This window comes from Amphiura filiformis, chromosome 11 (genome assembly GCF_039555335.1).
Source record: "Amphiura filiformis chromosome 11, Afil_fr2py, whole genome shotgun sequence".
Classification (NCBI taxonomy): domain Eukaryota; kingdom Metazoa; phylum Echinodermata; class Ophiuroidea; order Amphilepidida; family Amphiuridae; genus Amphiura; species Amphiura filiformis.
Window position 1 is genome coordinate 49,197,136 of NC_092638.1, and position 21,232 is coordinate 49,218,367.

Here is a 21,232-nt window from a genome sequence, read left to right on the forward strand (position 1 = left end):
AAACTTTGTAAGAACACAAAACATGTGGAGACACCATTTTTATGATACACACCTTTGGCTTGGAGTCAGCATCCACAGTACTTGAATATCTCTGTATTTATTCAATAATGCTATCAAAACTTCACCTTGGTAACTTTAGCCTATAACTCATACTTAACACATCTTGATAGATTTCATTTGCAAAACCGTAATAAAATATAATAATGACATTGATTAAAAATTAATAATGTTGCCTGCAAAATACTGTCCCTCAGTGCAAATTGATTGTGTTTTAAAAACAAAGGACTTTATAAATGTGACCAGATCTGATCCAATCAGTCTAAAGTTGGTAATAACTAAGTATTCAAGAGACCTGGGGATTCAACATCAGTAAGTGTAGGTACTGAGCAAGTTAGTAATGGTAGTAACTCAATTTTCAAAATTTCTGACTTTTGCCTGAGTTGATCAGATTGGGTCATAAATGATGTCATTGATTCTTTGATTGACATATATTTACAATTGATTGATTGATTGGATTTATCGATTGATTGATTGATTGAGGTAGAGGTAATAATAGTACCTTTGGCTCAATGCTGGTCCATGATTTTGCTGTTTCCAGAGCTTCTCTGGGTCTGTTGAGTTTACTTAGGGCTAAGGTCTTACGCATCAGGGCTTTGGCACTGCCGCTGCGGTTGTGTGTCAGGGAAAGAAGCTGGTTGCAGTCTGCTACCGTGTTGTCATATTGCTCCTGTGTAGAGATGAGAAATATTCAAACATACACAAAGTTTTCATGGGTTATTTCATATGACACTAAAAGTATGATGCTAATTATGCTATATCTTCTCTGTAGTCTGAGCTACAGATTTGAAGTAAAACTTACAAGGAAGAAATTTACTCTCATAGCCAAAAAAATAACCAATTATTTCTGACTATTCTCTTTGCTCTCACCAAGATTCAAAATAAGCAGGCACCCAGGAGCCATTTACCCAATGGTCATAACATTTTGGTTCCTGATCCACACCAAAATCATATGAACCAGGCTCTACATTTTTTTTAAAATAGAGCCTGCTAGTTAAAGCAGGTTTTGTATTTAATGTGTACAATTGAAATTTAAATGGCTCTTAGCTCTTTAAAAATGGCTCCTGGTTCACTAGATAATCTCAGGACCAGGAGCTGCTTTTTCCAAATGTGTGGCTCCTGGTCCAGATCCGCTTATTTTGAGGCTTGGCTCTCACCCATCAAATTTACTATCAAAGGTCCTATATTTGTTTGAAATATGCACAATAATCCAAAATCAGGTAAGTTTTCATGTAGTGTGCACTTTATGTCACTGATCCATGTACTTCACCAGATTTCTGTTTGTCACTATAAGAACACATTCCTGCGACTTGACCATGACAACTTGCCTGCAGGGAGATTCTGGGATGCAGCAGAAATGCAAAATTATATGCACATCTAATGCATGGTACATTGTGTTAATTCAATTTCTGAGTCCAGTCATGATGTTAAAAATTGTGTTAAATATGTACAACATCAAAACTTTAGGTTTAAAAGACAAAACACAATTTTCCAGGAGCATAAAAACATCCCTTTTACTAAGTAATTAACTATACTACTAATAAGGTGCTTATTTCGCTGGTTGCCATTTCAAATTGTGTGTATGATGTTAATCACACAGAACATAAACACACACTTACAAGGGCAGACTGTAAGCACACTTGAACAGCAATTGTGAAAAGCATTGATTGATGTCACTACCAAACTTGAGGTGAACCCAACAAAAGCACTGCAATTTATATGTATAAATGCTTATCAAACTTAATTAACCCCCCTTTCTTACAGTACCCCTAATTGGTTAATTACATGATATAATCCTCTGAGTAACCAATCAAAATAGAGGATTCAGATCTCTAAAACAATTTTAAACCTTCACATTAGGTACTCCCTACATTATAATTGAATCACTCGCTAGGTCTGAAATATCATTCATACTAATATGAAACAATTACACACTGTTCACATCTTCTCTTTCGTATCCAGGGATTAAGGCTAACTTATAATGATAAATCGAATACTTTAAGTGCTGAAACTTGAATGTAAATTGATATTGGATTCTATTTTGGGCGATTTGTAGCGAGGGATATTTAGTATCTATGGCGAGTGGAAAACCGCTTGCTAGAAATAATTTGGGAGAGCAGTGGCGATCACTCACCTCAAACGGCAAGGCCTGTACTGACCACTGTACATACTGACTATTCTTACCATGTCTCTGATTGGCTCAATACATGAAATATCCCTCCTTGTAACCAATCAAAATAGTTCTTAGAGGCTGATAATTCTATTTCAATAATAACAACGTTTTTTCAATTCTGTAAAATATTTTGAACAGAAGTTAACATTTCTTGAAAATACTCACAAGTTTCAGGTAGCAGACGGAGCGTTTGTTGAGGTACGAGAGCTGTAGCTCTCTGTGTGTTTGTGTGCCAGGGCGGATGCATTCTAGTGCTTGGGTGAAGAATTGTGCTGCTTGTTTGTATTGTTGACGCAGGTAGTGGTCATTGGCCTTATCATGGAGGTGTTTGTGTCGACTATCCATGGTACAGCCACCTTACCCTGAAATAACAAACAAGGGAATATTGAAAATCCGGCCTTGTCTTTTGAAAATTGCTGGCGAGTGACAAATCACTCTCCTCAAAACTTGTCAGGTGAGCTGTAGGCGAGTGATTTCAATCACATGTATTATTATTACAACAAATGTAGGCGAGTGATAAAAAGCTCTCCGCAACTTCATTTTAGGTGAGTGATGGCGAATGATCGCTCTCACTCGCCTCAAAAGATAAGGCCTGTAAAATACAGTTTATTAATTCTTTTATTACCCTGATGGTACATTATTTGTACCTTATTCAAATACAGACTACTAAAGAATTACAGTACCAGTGTTGGAGGACTAAGGATTCGGACTTGAGTTTGGACTTGAGTCCTTTTTTTCAAGAACTCGGACTCGGAAGCTAAGAACTCGGACTCAGGTCTCGACTCGCCTGCGTTTCGGTGAAAGTTCTAATTCAAAGCTCCTAAATATTATTAGGGACTAGCAAATTATTTATGTTGATACATTTGTATACTATTGGTGAAAACCTTGGGCTTGAATTTGATAAATAAGGACTCAGACTCGGATATTGAGGACTCGGACTCAGACATATCAGAAATTGGCAGGGAATCAAACTCGGACACCAAGGACTTGAACTCGGACATTGAGGACCCGACTACAACACTGCCAGTTACTTGTTCACCCCTGTATATCATAGGCAAAGACAGGTGTGTCATAATTAGAACTAGCGGCCAATAGCTGCATCTATTAGCTCGGATTTAAGAGCTCATTTGTTGAAATCGGTCAAGAAATTAAGATGCAACACATTTGATCCAAAATCCCATGGAAGATGCAAATATTCACAAGTTATAGTTTGCTCCATTGCACACTTTATTGATTTGTACACAAAGCGTTCTCAAACAAGAGAACCAGCACCATGCTTTCCATTGATTAGAACATTAAAGAGCAACTTTTAATTTTGTTCCTTCCTTGGGTTTTAGATCACCGTTTCTTTAAGGGGGTATTACACCCCTGGCAAATTTTGTGCCTATTTTTGCATTTTTCTCAAAAATTATAGAGCATTGATGACAAGTAAGATATTTATATTATAGGGGCAAGGACTACAACTACTGCACTGGAAATTTTATTTCAGCACAAACAGTTGTGGAGTTACAGTCAAAAATGAGGGAAAACAATTATTTGATCAATAAATCAATAACTACTTGCCTTGAGTTGCTGAATTTTCAGTGCAGTAGTTGTAGTCCTTGCCCCTATAATATACATATCTTACTTGTCACCAATGCCCTATAATTTTTGAGAAAAATGCAAAAATAGGCACAAAATTTGCCAGGGGTGTAGTACCCCCTTAACTCTCTTGAACAGATTTGGCAAATGATGTATCAATCAGAGCCAAAGGGTACAGGTATTGGCTGCTGTTTTTAGTTTTGACATATTGATATGCAGGGAACATCAAGCAGTTTCTGAAAATTAGGAAATGCTCTGAGCATGTTTTTTAAAACAGATTTTATATGTAGGGCAAAGTACACTGATCAAAATGTTTTTTGTTTCATCAAAAATATGGCATTCAAGTGTAATTAAGTGCATCAATTTATATTTTCTTTGTTAATTGTTTTTATCAATCAATCGTTATGAGCTAAAATGGCTGAAAAAGCTTTATGAATATATTTTTGATTATGCTAAAATCAATGCATAAATGTTTAGGGTCTGTATTTTGCAGAATTTTACCTTGAAACTTGGTCATAGTGTTTCTAATGTGTTCTAATCTACATGTATTACATTGTCTCCTCTAAATGCATATCGCATAATTAATCAGCAAATTTACATTGATGGATTTCGGATTTGAACTATTCATGGAAGACAATTTTTTTCATTTTCAGCGTATTTTACAAGTTGACCTCAAATGACCTTTGACATCAGTACGACCTTCAACACCACCAACGTTCCCATAGTACAGCTATGACCCCATTTGAGTTGCAAATGGATAATTTGGACTGCTCATGTGAGTTTTTCTTTTTGTACTGTTTCAGCTCATTTTTACAAGTTGACCTCAAATGACCTTAGTATATATGATCTTGAATATTGCCATTGAATGACATTTTGCATTGTTCAACTATGTATGATCAAAGTTAAATGCGTTCCCTTATTAATGCAAATCTGTGGTATTTAATTTGTGCCCATTGACATTAAGGTGATCGTTGTGTTGTCATTTGCACCAAAAACACACCTGTTGTCATGGTTACGCCCAGGAAGTAATTGATGTGTGAACTTTGAAGCACACATGTATTACCCTCCCCATGACCAACCTATCAACCAGGGAACCAACCTATGTACTCCACCAAGCCACAGCTACAAGTGGCTCTGTGATGCAAAATGCACGTAAAACAAGCCCAGCTTGTAAATAAATGAACGCATGTCTCAACTTGCCTTGGTTGAGCCATTGTGAATTTATAATAGGGAGGCAGACCAAAGCTTGAGCACTTAAAAAATTTATTTTTAGCCAACTTGCACAATATTCTTTTGAGTAAGTCCATACAAATATACTGTCTCTTCTACATGTTTATACTGAAAGCCCTGATATATCTTTATATGTATAAAATTAAGTGTAACAGATACAAAAGAACATTCAAACACATTATAATCAATATCATGGATACAAATACATTAGGAAAACCCCTAGAAATCACCACCTCAATTTTTCCCAAGAGAAAAAAAATTGACAATGCAGGATTTGAATTCATGATACAACCACACACCAGGGTCGAGTACCTTAGCAATTGAACTGAACTGATCTGAACTGAGCTACCTTGACTGCTAATCAATAGCCCATTTCTGATTTTCTTTCAAGAACATGCCATTACCCAATGGACAGCTAGTGCATTAAAAAAAATGACCAAATATACCGATTCCATTTTTATAACTTGACAAACACACCAACAAAATTAATTCCCAGAAATTGACCTTTTCGGTAAATCCCATAAGCCTTTGCCAGTAGACCTATGATGTCATCATGCTGATGCGCACATTGTTTAGTGCTGTGCATTTCACAGCTTCAAAATGCACATAAACGATGTGCACATCAGCATGACATCAAAATTTTCCGAAAAGGTCAATTGGCGGACCAAAAATAGCTTGTCAGTCTGGAGTTGTTGGTGAAAAGGGCAATATTTTAGGTTCCATGTGGGGTCAAAACAGAAAATATCCTCAGAATTTGATGAAAATAACTTTTATGGTCTCAAATTGATTGTCTTGTTATAACAATCCAAAACAGAATAGTTTGCACTATGTAGGACAGTTTGTTACCTAGGTATCGCATCACAGCGAAATGGGTCAGTTCTATTTATATTGTGACTTATTTTGCTGTTTTTGCTTGGTGACAAAATGTCCTAAACATAGTAAAACAGAGGATGCACTCTCAAATGCATTTTTAGGCTGTTTGCAGTCAATTGCCCATCTCAGCTTTAACACCCTGAGCACTACCTGCCTATCTAACATTGCCTCTGATTGGTCAATTACATGATATTTTTACTTCAATCACCAATCAGAATGGAGCTTTGCAAATAATTCACCCCAATTTTTTTTTTGCGTGGTGAAATTATTCTAACAATGTTGCTGATTGGGCCAGTTGATAATGAAATGAAAACTTCTTTTTGGCCAATCGGCAGGTAGTTCTCATGGGGTTAAACAGGGACGGCCCAGGTTTGCAGTAACGCCCACGGTTAAAATAATAAGTTTCATAAAAATGTCCTTGTTTGACAGCAAACACATTTGCACCACCTGCCCCCCCCACACACACACACACACAAATGCATAGACAGACACAAAAGTGGTCACCAAGTCTCATTCTGAACCACGGAGCTTAATAAAACGTTCAGGCAAGAAAATACCAATGTGTCCGATCAATCAAATCATAACGCCATAAGACACAGTATGACAAAACAAGAGCACCAATGGTGAAAATAAATGGGTAAAGGCCTTGTTTTGGCCTGTTATTACCTACTATGTTCACCCCTGTATACATATCCTCAGCAAAGATAGATGTGTCAATGTCATAATTCAAGGCTACACTTTTTGTCCTGAACCACAGAGCATCACTGCACATGTGTAAAGTCTACAAATATTAAGGGATCTAAAATGAGCGTTTATTGCGTTTCGACAGTATTTTTTGAGGGACATGAGAGCACCTCAGACCTATCGAATTGCATTCTGAATACGAAGCATGTCTTTCTGATATCAAATAATTTTCATTTTTTTGAAAATCACAATATAATACAAATTTTATGACAAATTATAAAAATTTGATATTTTTCAAATTTTTGATATATAACAGTCCTCAAGTAAATTATAGAAATCTAATGATATATTCATATTCAAGTGTATGTAGCAGGGAGGAAAAGTCGACGGTCAATTGAAAATTTTGACCTTTCATATTGAAGATATAGATTTTTTCCCAAAAAGACCTAATTTTTTTGGTGTTTTGGGAAAAAAATCCATATCTTCAATACGGAAGGTCAAAATTTTCAATTGATCGTCGGCATTTCATCCCACCTACATACACGTTAAGTATAAATCATCAGATTTATAAAGTTTACTTCGAGTACTGTTAAATATCAAAAATATCAATTTTTAATGATTTGCCATAAAATGTGTATTAAATTGTGAATTTCAAAAACCAAAATTATTTGATATCAGAATGACATTCTTCGTATTCAGAATGCAATTCGATATGTCTGATGTGCTCTAATGTCCCAAAATAAATACTGTCCAAACGCTCATACCCCAGCCCTTAAGATACCCAAGAAATAGGAGATGGTTCGCTGCAATCTGAGACCAAAATTTGAGCTATTGTTGGATGGAGATTATTGAATTACATTATACATGTATATCATTTGACCATTTTGGCTTAAACATTAATTGTTACTAAAACAATGAGTTCTATTTACGCAAAAGTGAGTCCTGGTTCTGGTTCAATTCAGTCGAACCATAGACGCTTTCAGTTGAACTCAAAATTATACTGATATTTATTACATCAAAATCGAACGCCCGAGTTAAAATCAACTATGTACTTTGCATTTTAAAGGGGCATTTCGTGATCCACAACCTCATCCCCCCACTTTTCTCAAAAAAAGTTGAGATTTTTATATCACTGGAAACCTCTGGCTACATAATGTTTATGTACAATTCGTTTTGCAAAGATATCGTGAAATTTGAATTTCGTTCTGGTGCACCAGAATGAAATTACAACGCATTGTCTATGGAGCAGTGTAATACACTAAATCATGCATAACTCGCAAACGCAAAATCGGATTCAACTGAAATTTTGGGAATAGGCTTTTTTCGTGGATATCTACTGAAAAATGTCATAAAAAGAGATGGCTAGGATCACGAAACACTCCTTTAAATGAGACTTTGATAGGGCAAAGTCCCTTAACACACACTGTCAACCATACTTGTTTATTAATCCAATTTAACCGCAAGCATAAAGCTGGCAAGACGCGCTCATGCACTAGTACTATTCAATGGCAATGGCAGGTGCCCGGAGGAAAAACTGTAACGAGATCTGGGCACCCAATCATAAGCCAGATCCATTTAAAGATGCATTACATCATGGCCAATTTTAGTAGGCCAGAAATCCGACAATCTAATCCATAGACAGCCGTGCTAAGCATGTTAACCGCAATCGAAAGTAAGTAGTCCACTTGGGAAGCCAATAAACAGAGGGAGTACGGTAACTGAAAAGATCATCAATTGTGCACAAATTAATTAAATCAGAGTTTTAAGCTTAAATGCAATAGCCAGAGTATGCACAATGGGCAAGTAGTCTAGTCGAACCAGGGCTCACTTTTTTCCTAAATTGAGTCCTGGTAGAAAAGCTCTTATTTTCACCCTTGAACGGTGGTGGCCGCATTGCATTCTCTAAATTCAGTAAATTTCCATCGTCAACCGTGTAATTGAATGGGATTATTTTGAAATTTTAAAACGCTTGAAATATCACAAACAAATAGGCCTATGTTGATAAATAATATAAATACAAGCTAAAACCGTTGGGGTTCGATAATGAACCCCACAAAACTAACCGAGTATATTGGAAAATGCCATACGGCCGGGCGGTTTCACAAGTTGCCGGCTCGATCATGTCATCCGCCGCCTGCTTGAAGAGGACATTCTGCTAAACTTCAGTACATGTAAGGGGTGGTGCAATAATTATGTGTACCCCGGGGTGAATTCTCAAAATGGTCTGCCAAAATTGCTTGCCCCCCTTTGGCCGTGCTAAAAACCTTTGCCCCCCCCTTTCGACGTGCCAAAAACCTTTGCCCCCCTTTGACGTGCCAAAAATCTTTGCCCCCCCTTACACATGCAAGATTTTTGGGAACCCAATTTAAAACCTTAAATTGTCTTAACATATAATGCGAAAGAGCGAAAGCAGGAAATTTTGCATATTTGAACGTGTTCAGTAACGTTTTCCTCACGCCTTTTTAGGGCGTAATATAGAAACGGTGCCCAAAATATCTGTGCCAAAATTGCTTGCCCCCCCTTTCGACCTGCCAAAATCGCTGACCCCCCTTTCGACCTGCCAAAAATGCTTGCCCCCCCTTTGGCCTGCCAAAAATCTTTGCCCCCCCTATATTCACCGGGGTACACATAATTATTGCACCACCCTAACTAGTCAATCAATAGTAGACTAAATCTTGATGTTATCAAGTTCACTTTTCAGCAACTGTGTTATAAAACTTATTGAAGAGTGGAACAACCTTCCAGAAATTAAAGCCCCACCAATACTTTAAGTGCCTCCTTGTATGCTTTAAAACAGGAACCATAACTGTTTAAATACAATTTCCCAATAAGTTTCATTCAATGAAGATGGACGTGTGACAGTTCAGGTCAATCAAATGCTTAGAACAAAAAAAGCCAGCTCTTGCCCAAAAAGAGTGACTTCATAGATATCTCTGTAAAACAACTTGGCACTAACTAGAGTGGTTACAATGTAGTTGGTTACCAAACCATAGCTGAATCATGGGGCTTTGGCAGTACATTGTATATTGTGCACTGATTACCACAGTCACATGTTTCAGACTTCAATATTTTGTTATCATGTATTCTTCGCTGTTTTCTCTTTTAATTGACACCACTGGGGTATACCTTACATGTAGATGTATTTCAAGATATGAAAAGGACCCATATGAATACTGATTGATCCAGGACTTACGAGTGTCACCCAGGGTCAGAATTTTGGCGTGAATCCGAGAAACTTTTGTAGTTTGCACAGCAGTTGATTTGCAAGAATCAAATGATTCCTGCAACTTCATTTTGCAAGAATCAAGATTGATTCTTGCACTATGAAACAAAATTCTGACCCTGGTCACCCCCAGGTGGGGTAAATTTTTTATTATTCTTAACTTTTTTCTTTCATTTGACACCACCTGGGTGGTCATACCATCTTGGCATTTGAAGATATGTCCATTTCAGATCAAAAAGTGAGTATTCTCTAGAGTACGGCAAGTTAGATATAGACTAACAAAGGCCGAGACCATTTCATGGTTCAACAAAAATGTAACACGGTGTATATTTACTAGTATAGTATAATCTGTTATATTTCCTGTCTTCTCAGCTTCAGATTCAATTCACATCCATTTACCGTATTTGTTCCATTTAAAGGGGCATTTCGTGATCCACAGCCTCATCCCCCCACTTTTCCCCAAAAAAGTTGAGATTTTTACACCACTGGATACCTCTGGCTACATAATGTTTATGTACCAAATATTTCTTGCAGATTAATTCGCTTAGCAAAAAATATCGCCAAATTTGAATTTCGCTCTGGTGCACCAGAACGAAATTACAACACATTGTCTATGGAGCAGTGTAATACACATAATCATGCATAACTCGCAAACGCAAAATCGGAATCAACTGAAATTTTGGAAATAAGCTTTTTTCGTGGATATCTACTGAAAATGTCATAAAAAGAGGATGCTAGGATCACGTAAATCCTCCTTTAAACTGCCCATACCGTTATAAGTGCCCACTCAGTGACTTTACTGTATGATCCTCCATCATTATGTACAGAATTCACCACCCCGGAGTACAGAAAATTACTGCACACCCCAAAGCGCCAGGAAAATATGAAGGTTATCCCGAGGATAACTAAAGCATAAATTCTGCTTGTCCTCAATACATTTTGGTTGTCCCCAAAATGTATCATACTTTTGGAGGTTAAATATAGTGGTTGTCCAGGGGATAAGTACATAGCTCAATATGGTTGTCCCCAGTGATTTTTGGACAAGAGGACAAGAGGATAACTGCTTATTTCGAACACTGGGAATGACCATGGTACATGTATAATGAACTGATAGCACTTCATTGCAATTCATTTAGCCATATTTCATCACAATAAACAACTTTTATTATAATACAAAAATCACAAGTTGGACAATGTACCGGGACAATGTAACACTAACACTGTAAACTATAGGACCAGGAGCCATCTTTGGGAACAGGAGCTCTTTTTAGCTCCTGGTCCAGGCATACTTAATATAAGGCCTGAACACTAATGACATGTGGGTTTGTTTACAAAATTACAATACTGACAGCTAATTTTCCCATATTCTAATTTCTATCGTTTCCAAACAAACACCAAGTTTTGCACATCGCTTGAGTGCCATAATATTTTTAGAACATCGATACTGACAAAAAAAAAAAAGATAAAATAAAAGTATAACTAGAATTACGCGGTTCGTAATTAAGGTGGCCCCCACAACAAAGGTTGGTAAATATAAAGGATACTGTATTTCGCTGTCTCATGTTTTTAGTGAAAGAGAATTTTCATTGACCATCATGACCCTAGAAGTTGTCGCAAAATGGGCGTGGTTATAGGTCGATAATGCTAACTCGTTTACTGATTGGTATATGGTCGCATGTCGTGAACTGGGCTATCAAATATGGGGGATTTGTTACATGTGAATAGGTTTTTTATTGTTCAGTCTCAATTAATTTCAGAATTACATCCCCTAAAGAAGTAAATTTGGTGTCATTTTGTTGCTATTGATCTCCCCCTTTATTTAAGACCATTTATAGCTCATTTGGATTAGTAACAAGCGAGTTGGGGGTCAAAATGTCCGTGTGGGTTGCGGGGGATCGGAGGACGTCGCATGGGAGGATGTCGCACACCATAGGAATTACACAAAAAAAGCAAAAAAGGAAGCAACTTTGAAATGCTGTATTTAGAAAAGTACAAGTAGCATGAACCACAAATTTCATACATAGTATTCTTGATACTAGATCTATTTCATGATATAAACAGTTTTGAATGTTATGCACCCTATTAATTAATTAATTGACTGTTAATTAACTTCATTTTAACCCATTTTCTGTGGGGGTTTTGTATACGTTGTTCATACTTCCTTTCTAGGTTTTGGAACATTGATAACCAAATAGAGCAGAAATGATTAATATAAAACAAGATTAATATGTGTTGTTTATCACCACACAACAAAATCCAATGTATTATGAAGAAGATGGATTTTTTGGTCATCGCACAACAAAAATCATCTCCGCTTAATGGATCACCCTGTATTCTCAATACTAGCTCTACAAAGCAGAAGGAAACTTAAGCAAATGTGATTTTTTAAACTTATCTAGATGGTAAATAATCAAACATCAGATAAACAGGTCTTTCAAGGGACTATATAGCTTGAAAACTTTGTTTTTTACCTGGTAAAAATACACAATTTTGACCACCCTGTATGTTCTAACCACAATGAAATCAGCCCCAGATTTTTTTTTTAAATGAAAGGCCATGGTTACATCCTTCTAGATCAATATCTGTTTTTACTTATTCATCAATGGAGAAAAAATTACCAGGGTGTAACAAATTGCATTTATTTTAAAATTATTATTATGTTACACCCTATATAAATTTTACCCACCCTGAATATTGACTTTGTTTTTGCCACATATTAGACTATGCCATAGTCGAATTTTGAGAAATTTAGAAATAGGCCTATGTTATCTATCTCGATATTATAATGTAATAAATAGTCTAGGCATTCTAAGTGATCATTTGTGTCCTGCCTTACTTTTGTTTTTTAATATTTTTTGAAAGAGGGCTCCCTTCATGCCTACCAGTGATTTTCTAGCAGTCTGTTTTATTTTGGACTAGAATTGCTCACGTTACGGTACTCACGAAAAATACGACTATGGACAAACGATTGCAGTTAAGTCAGTGACGCTACGATGAGAATAAAATTGGCTCCACCCTTGACCAATCAGAAACAGCGAATAGTTTCTGTCTCGGTCCATAATTGTACAGGGGTTCTCGATTTGGCAAAAGATAATACAATTTATTTAAAGAAAAATCAACGGTGGTACAAATCGATCAAGATTATATTTAGTATTTACTGTGATAAATATCGAATAATAACCCAAATAAATAAGAAATACCTTTATGGAAAAGTCAAATTATACAACGCCAACTATTTGTCATCCCCGTGGGAAAGTGCAGCAATTTATTTGCCAAAATCGATCAGCAGGAGAAAATACCCTAATTTGCATATAGCATCTATCTTGGCCTGTTTACAGGTATCACGAACCTCACTTGTGTAGTGCACAAACCCACAACTGAGTGCAAAATATTGGCATGAGACAGGACATTATTTTTAAAAATAGGCCGGCAAGATCACATCACAACACGATGTTGACTTTTCTGTTATTTTAGGGGCTGGCATTTTTTTCGGAAGAGGGGGGTCATAGATTTTTGGAAAGAAAAATAGGGGGGTCATAAAATATTTGGTGAGATAGTTTGTTTATTTTTAATTCAAAAAGACTGATTTCAATGATTTCAATACAATTTTAGTTTGTTTAAGGGCTAAGGTGTATTGGTGGGTGGGGGGGGGCATAACATTTTGTTGCCGAAATAGGGGGGGGGCGCAATTTTATTGACGCGGATGTTTTGTTAATTTGGAAGAAAATGCCGGCCCCCTTAATTAGCACTAGTTACTTCAGGTGCTTTTGATATTTAATGGCATGCCGAAAGACGGAAAGAGCCTCATGTCCAAAATTCTAAAATAGCTACAAATATAGACGGATTAAGAGAGATATGAACTAATTTTCCCGTTATTATGAAATATTTATCTTTAAAAAAATGATTACCACAATAATTTAATAATCCGCACAATCGTTCTCCATGTGTCGCGAATAATTTCTTTCCTTGAAGACAATATTGTCCCGGGCTAGAACTATCGATGTAAATGCTTTCATATTTTGCTTCCCAAGGTAAACTCACATTGTGTGCTTCTTCTAGTCTGGGATTTCCCACCCGACAAAAAGTCATAGCAAACGGTGCTGCTTTGGTAGAAAATATATTTCCCATATTATATCTAGTTGGTAGCTTAGGAACCGGGGGGGCTAGAATACTCTTCACCCCCGCCCCCCCCCCCCCCCCAATAATTTCAGGTGAAGTGAAAAAATGTCATTAAAATCCAGGAAACTAGGTATTTTTGGCAAAATTTTCTGACCTAAAGAATGGGTTATCAACAAATTCCATTTTGTGAGCCCCCCCCTGCTAAAAAGCTGGGTAGAATGGTGAAAACGTCTTTACCAGCCATGGAATGATGAAGGACTTCTTCCTGAGCCAGTTTACAATTTTCACATCCTAGTGAGAATGCATGATGAATCGCAGTTTGTTTTGTATCGCACCCGGCCTCATCAGCAGAATTCCCTGAAGAAGTCTCGGGTGATATTGGCCATGTCATGGTCCGTCTCTAAACAGCGTAGCTAAATAATTATGTTTATAAAATAATTTAGGTATATTTTATAGTCAGTAGAGACACACTTTTGAAGTTATTTACCCGATCAGGATTTACCCACACACGTACATTGTACCACACATGACACGTGCATGAACGTATTTCTTCCACTGGTTCATCACATATAAACAAACTTTGAAGTTTTACCGCAAGAGAGCCAAACACCACGGGAACAGCATAAAATGAGGTCACAATAATGCAAATGACATTGATTACTATCGGGAAAATGGTAAGGCCCCGCCTACACAAATGCTGCATCACAATTGGTTAATTTATATGAAATGCATCACATCATGCTATTCTTAGTAGGCCAAAAATCCGACATTCTTGCCATAGGGGCCTGTGTTAAGCATTTTGACCGCAATCGAATGTCAGTAGTCCACTTGGGTATCAAGCTAACAGAGGGCGTATGGTGACTGAATAGATCAGGAAAATCTATCAATTGTGCACACAATCGGAGTTTTTAAAAATGCAAAGGTAATTCTGAATATGCACATGGCAAGTGGACTACGGAGAAGTCTAGCCACATATGAGATCCTTGTAATGTAGACTTCCTAAAATTGTATACTTTCCTATAGAGGCCGTCAGGCTTTCGCCATCTTGTGGGTACAAATGATACGCGGGATTCTGCGTCAGACACTACGCGCAGGGCGCAGCTTGCCACGCAGCTGTTATCACGCATCACCACGGTGATTTTGCTGTTCACCCATGGAGATCGAACGACCATCGCAGCCTGTACCCACAAGATGGCGGCATATGACGTCACGCTGACGGCCTCTATACATGATATGTACAAAATAAAAAGTTATGTTCAGTTGAATACAAATCGGTGTGATTTTTGACATTTTAGTGTGTGTAACACTTTTTATGCCCAGTTCATGACATGCGTCCATATGTTGCTAAAATTTTAATTTATGCACGATGGAGGTTACATGCCAAATTAAAAGTATATTTAATAAGCTCAAAAAGCTATAAAAAGATTGCTGGGCTAGTTGCTTCAAATTAAAAATGAAACATTTATTCCATTTGAAATCGTTCTTGTTAATGATTTTATAATAAAGGGGCAACATGTATCAATCGACTTTTAGCGCGACTATGCATTTCTAAAGAATCGGTTGTCCAGCGTTCTAACTGTGTAGCCTTTAGGGCCTAACCCAAAACGATCATGACGATCATGTCAGCAAGCGAATATTTTATTCTGAGACTTAATTTTTTGGGCTAGGCATAATTTCTTTAGTACTTTCGTGGTCCAGGTACGTGCTGGTAATCAACGAACATGTAGAAGTGGCAAGGTCTCCTCCCCAAGGGTGAAAATAAGTGGGAGACGGGAGCCGTTTAGCCTAGTTCCAATAATTGGAACTCACGGCTCTGACCGTGAGTTCCAAGGAGCTATGTGTATGTGTCGCCGCGATTTAGCGTGCATTCATCACCATTCACGTATGTACATAGTCGTGGAGTGGACTTTTCGCTGCTCATAAAAATCGCTCAAAAATCGTCTTTTTAAATATTTCTTTGAACAAAAGCTGATGCATAGAATAAGTTTAGCAATCACAGATGACATACATCGGTAACACGGATTTCTAAAGTGAGTATTATACCAGATATATACTAATGCAAACTTGCAAAAATAAAACCCTGGAGGCACCCTACAGGAGTACCTACAACTTGAGAACAAGTCCTCAAACGTTCGAAATTTGTAGTTACTACAACTACGTTTAGCCCCCAGAAACCCTGAAATGGCCCCTGGTTCCATCTAAATTTAAGCTGACCAGGGGACACTTTTCTTCACAGACTGGCCCCTGGTCACTAGCACCCAAAAATGTAATTCCATACTAGCCATTAATACATGATGAACTTATCCAGAACAAAATATTGGCCCCTTGTTGATTAGAAGTGGCCCCTGGTTCCATGTTGAATGAAGTGAACCAGGGGCCGATTTCTGCAAAAAGGAGCCCCTGGTTCATCATTTCTTATTTTCACCCTTGCTCCTCCAACTTCTGTGCACCGATGACAAAACAATTCCAATCAACTGTCTTGTTGTCAAGACCATTGACTCAATTTTACTTCTCATGTTCTGTGTATCATTGCGTGTGTGTACATGGTGTTTGCTAGGTGCACACGACAGACCACTGAAGTAATAAAACATTAACTTTAGGGCTTGTGACAGTTTGATGCAAATTTAGTAGGCCTAGGCCCTAGGGCTAAATTTTTGTTTTCCATGTTTTTGGTTGGTAACCAAAAATTAAAAATCAGCACAACATCAACAGTTCAGAGAGTGCAATCACAATAAACATTTAGCAATGTAAGTGAGTGACATATCTGAATGTAAGGTGGGTTATCTTTCCCTCCTTGGGGTATATTAAGCAATAAGCATTATAAGGTGTCAAATTAATCATCATACAACAAAACAATCGCAATATGATAATCACATTGATGATGTAATCACATAGCCATTTCGGGGATGCCCTTTTGTCAGCTGTCAAAACACCAATGCAAAACTCCAAATCGAGCACGGACATCATCTATGACTAGCACCAATACTTTTCAAACCTACCTCCGAAATGCATCGGTGTTTGCAAGTAGGAAAGCATCACTACGACATAGAATTACGGTCAGTTTTGTTTTGCTACGCACCTAAAATTGCACAGTAGCTCCTCATTTGTCCCTTTCTTCGTCCGCCATTTTGTGTCAGGATGTTTTTTCTCGGAATTGCCGCATGAGGGCTCCCTCTAAATGAGCTAATGGGTTCGTCCACTTTCGTGCAACTTAAAGGGGTGAGCTTTCATTGAGAGAAGTAAATAAAGTGAGAGAAAAACAATATTATCATAATTAGGGGTGGTGCAATAATTATATGTACCCCCGGGGTGGTGAATTATAGGGGGTGGGCAAAGATTTTTTGCCCGGATTTTTGGCAGGCCAAAAAAGGGGGGAGCATTTTAGCAGGGCGAAAGGGGGGTCAAGCAATTTTGGCAGGTCGAAACTCGAAAGGAGGGGGGGCGATTTTTGGCACAGATATTTTTGGCACCTTTGCAATATTACCAGGTCTGTATAGGCCTATTACGCCCTAAAAAGGTGTAGGAAAACATTAGGAACATGTTCAAATATGCAAAAATTCATGCTCGCATTTAGTAGGCCTAGGCCTAAAGACAATTAAAGGTTTTAAATTCGAGTTCCTTAAAATCTTAGTGTGTAAAGGGGGAGGCAAAGATTTTTTGACACGTCAAAGGGAGACTGAGGGTAAAGGTTTTTTGGCACGTCAAAATAAGGGGGCATAGGTTTTTTGGCATGGCCAGGGGCAGGGGGAAAAGCGATTTTTGGCATACCACTTTGAGAATACTCCGTGGGTACACATAAATGTATTGCACAGACCTTTATTAGTAAGAGATCAATGCTGCTAGTGTTCCGTAACTATTGGAAAAGGTTTGAGCATGCCTGATGCATGGGAGTCATGGGTACTGCACAAATTTGGCTTGTGCTGTCCACCGGGGCTGTCCATTTCAAAGACGAGTGTCATTGAAAACCAATAGTTCTTTAGCCAAGAAAATGGTTTCTTTGTAGAACCTATAAGCTTCCAGAACCTTTGCAGAATCATTCAGAAAAATAATACTTTTTCTAAGAGTGTCATCATGGCACAGTGTCGACGTCCTATACGATAAATATAAATTTAATACTCCGTTGGTGAGCGACGGGCGAGTGGTATTTCACCGAACGCAAGAAAAGGAGTTCTATCTGATTGGCTAGCAATCGATCGCTTAGGTCGCTTAGTAGTCAACTACAAACTCAAAACTGAGCAACGTATTCAATTCGATTGAAATCGATATTCTATTATTGGCGTAGATAAAGAGAGTGATAGTGTGTCAATAATGTACATTGTATTGCAGCTGGATTTTACATGCATTCCTTTATATTATTATTTTCTCAAAGAATTGAATATGATCACAATTTTTACCCAGGATTTCAAATTTTTACCCGCAAATTGCAGTTAAACATATCCACAGCAAAATACCGGTCCTCACTAATTAGTGTATTTAATTTCCAGTTAGTGTATTTAAGATAAAACCTGACATCAAATAAAATTTTCTTGCAATAGAAATATCATATGGGACACTGATATGGTAGGCCGCAACCGCCACAACGTGGAGCTGCTACGCGTAGCTGACTTTTTGCTCCGTGGAGCCAAATTGACCAATCATGAGCATGTTAGAGTTTTTCATTACTCGGACTGAGGTAAAACTGACCAATTAAGTACGACTTACTCATTACGTGAAGCGAATTTATTCATTAAGAATTTGCCAGACGAGCGTCACGTAGTTGCAAGATATCCTCGGTCACGAAAGTTATGATTCAAAAAGTAGTTTATGAAAAGTACGAACTGACTTATTATTAAGATGGACATGCACTCATAAGAAACTCATACAGTATTGTACATAACTATATAGCTAGGCAGAGTGGTGGTAAACTATGCACACAGTTCTGCGATCTGCAGTGTATCGCCGGGAGCTAATTTGTATAACTTGCGCGGTGTCCCTGCGGAATTCGACCTTCAGCAAACTGCAAACCAGTTCGGATTTACTTTATATACTAGTAGTAGGCCATACATACTGTAGTTACTGTCCGTTTTCCTATACACAATACTCAGTGCGCTCACCATTGACGCGTGACCTCTACAAATAGTGTATGTTAGAAGTATAGGCCATTGCCTAGTTGACGTCACTGTGTAAAAAATAACCGGCCAATATTTAAAGTATTCTCTGAAATTCTAGAAAATATAGTTTTGTAACATGTCCTAAATTTTAGCTAATTTAGGTGTTTGGAAATATTGGTACTTTAGTGTTTTAGGAAGGATATGTAAACGACAGATAACATATGAAGAAATTATTTCTAAACCGTGTTAAGTCATTAAGCTTCTCATTTTCAAGAACGCTGGTTAACAATAAGCAGACTATTGTCTCATTTCGTAAACAAAAGCCCACAGTATTGTTACCTTGCGTTCGCTTTATAATCGTTCACCCAATTGAAACTATAATACCAGCTCATTGCTCATTGCACAGGTAAAACAGACACAAGTGCAGTGTGTATTTAACCAGAGAAGATCTGATGTAACATAGTTGAGCTGTTTTCATTGAGTGTTATCTTGGTTTAATAGCTTTTAATGGGGTTTAAGTCCTTCAAAGGTCGTGGTGAATTCTACTGTAGACATGACTGTATCATGATTATTTTAAAGTCAACAACATTCAACAATATGATCACCGTGATAGTATGACAGTATCAGTACCGTGGGTGTCAGTGATCCTGGCCTGACAAACAAACAAACAAACAAACACGCCACACACACATGACACATGCATGCAAGGTAACATTGACTATACACTAATCAAACAATGGTATTGATCCTATATATGTACAACTGGTCGTGGTTTATTTACAATCGATTCATTTAAAATCCCCATAGTAAACATTAATTTTGGCAAGAGTTTTCTCTCTCTGAAACGAGGATGCATCCACTGGCTCCGCGTAATGAAAAGATCTAACATGATTGGTCAATTTAGCTCCGCGAAGCGAAAAGTAAGCTACGCGTAGCAGCTCCACGTTGTGGCGGTTACGGCCAGCCATATACTGATCATGCGATAAAATTCCCTTTAAAAGGGAAAGCCAGCCTCAATGTAGAAGAGGTCTTGTAATTAGTTTTGGTCAATGTGAAAGGCATTTTTAGGATCACGGCTTACTACATCCATGTTACATGACAGTCCACCAAACCATCAACGGTGAGAAGATGTACACTGAAACTGCAGAAAACATTAACTCCTAATCTCCTGTCAACTCTTTAATTCATTATTGTTCATTATTATTAATTCATTATTGTTCTCTAAATTGTTCTGTTCTGGTTTTATTTGTCTTTTCAGCTTTTTACCCACGATATTTCAATTTCCAATTTTTTAATACCATAACTTACGAACTCAATTTCTTCGCTTAGGAATGTCCGATTTTATTGGGGAAAACGGCGTTGTGGAGCAAAATAGCTCTTTATGTGAAAGCCTCCAAATTTATAAGCTGTCCAAAAGATGTCTGTTTTGACATGATACGCCACATTTCTTAAAGACCCATTCAGTGATCCCAGTGCAAGAGTAAAAAAATTAAAATTGTTTATAAATTGCTTAAAAGAGAAGGATAGGCCTAAGTCATTCAAATTGTCATTTGGTATTTTGAAATGCCAAATTTGGCAAAAATGAAGAAAACAGCAGTACTGACGAAGTTCAAGCCCCGCCATTCAAATACTTGTAGCTAATTTTAGATACTGTCAGTATCTAAAAATACAGATTCGTGTAAAATGTCTTATTTTGTCTTAAATAGGCCTACACGGCTTTTGGCTGAACCATTCGCAGACTTAGCACATCTATGTAATAACAAAGGTACGGTACCAAAATTTTGATGATTTTTACGATCGTCCGGATGAGCAAATCACTGAATGGGCCTTTAATATTAATAATAGATAAGCTGCCTTTAAAAATATTATTGACAATGTTGAGAGTAGGAATTACCTTGAAAAATGTCTCAAAAATACAACATGCCAGTTATATTCCGGTCTGAAACGATCAGACAATATTTTAAACATTAATAACATCATAAACCCAAATCGTGAAAAAATCACCCCGGGTAGATTTTTGGCTATTTCTCCATTTACGATCCTGCCCAAAAGTGTCTGCTTTCGATATACCACGTCACAAATACTACACTGCACTGACTGCAGGTTTTAGTTAAAAGGGCATTTCGTGATCCACAGCATCATCCCCTAACTTTTCTCAAAAAAAGTTGAGATTTTTATATCACTGGAAACCTCTGGCTACAT

At 37.5% G+C, this 21,232-nt stretch overlaps 1 protein-coding gene across 1 annotated transcript in view; it reads right to left on the reverse strand.

Annotated features, from left to right (window-relative positions):
* LOC140164932 (probable helicase with zinc finger domain) overlaps positions 1–17,072 on the reverse strand; it is a 66,652-nt gene extending 49,580 nt beyond the window's left edge. The window contains 3 exon segments of the mRNA XM_072188330.1: positions 560–727; positions 2,396–2,592; positions 17,020–17,072. Of these exon segments, the coding sequence (XP_072044431.1) occupies positions 560–727; positions 2,396–2,575 (348 nt within the window). The 5' untranslated portion in view covers positions 2,576–2,592; positions 17,020–17,072.
* Between the last annotated feature and the right edge of the window lie 4,160 nt (positions 17,073–21,232).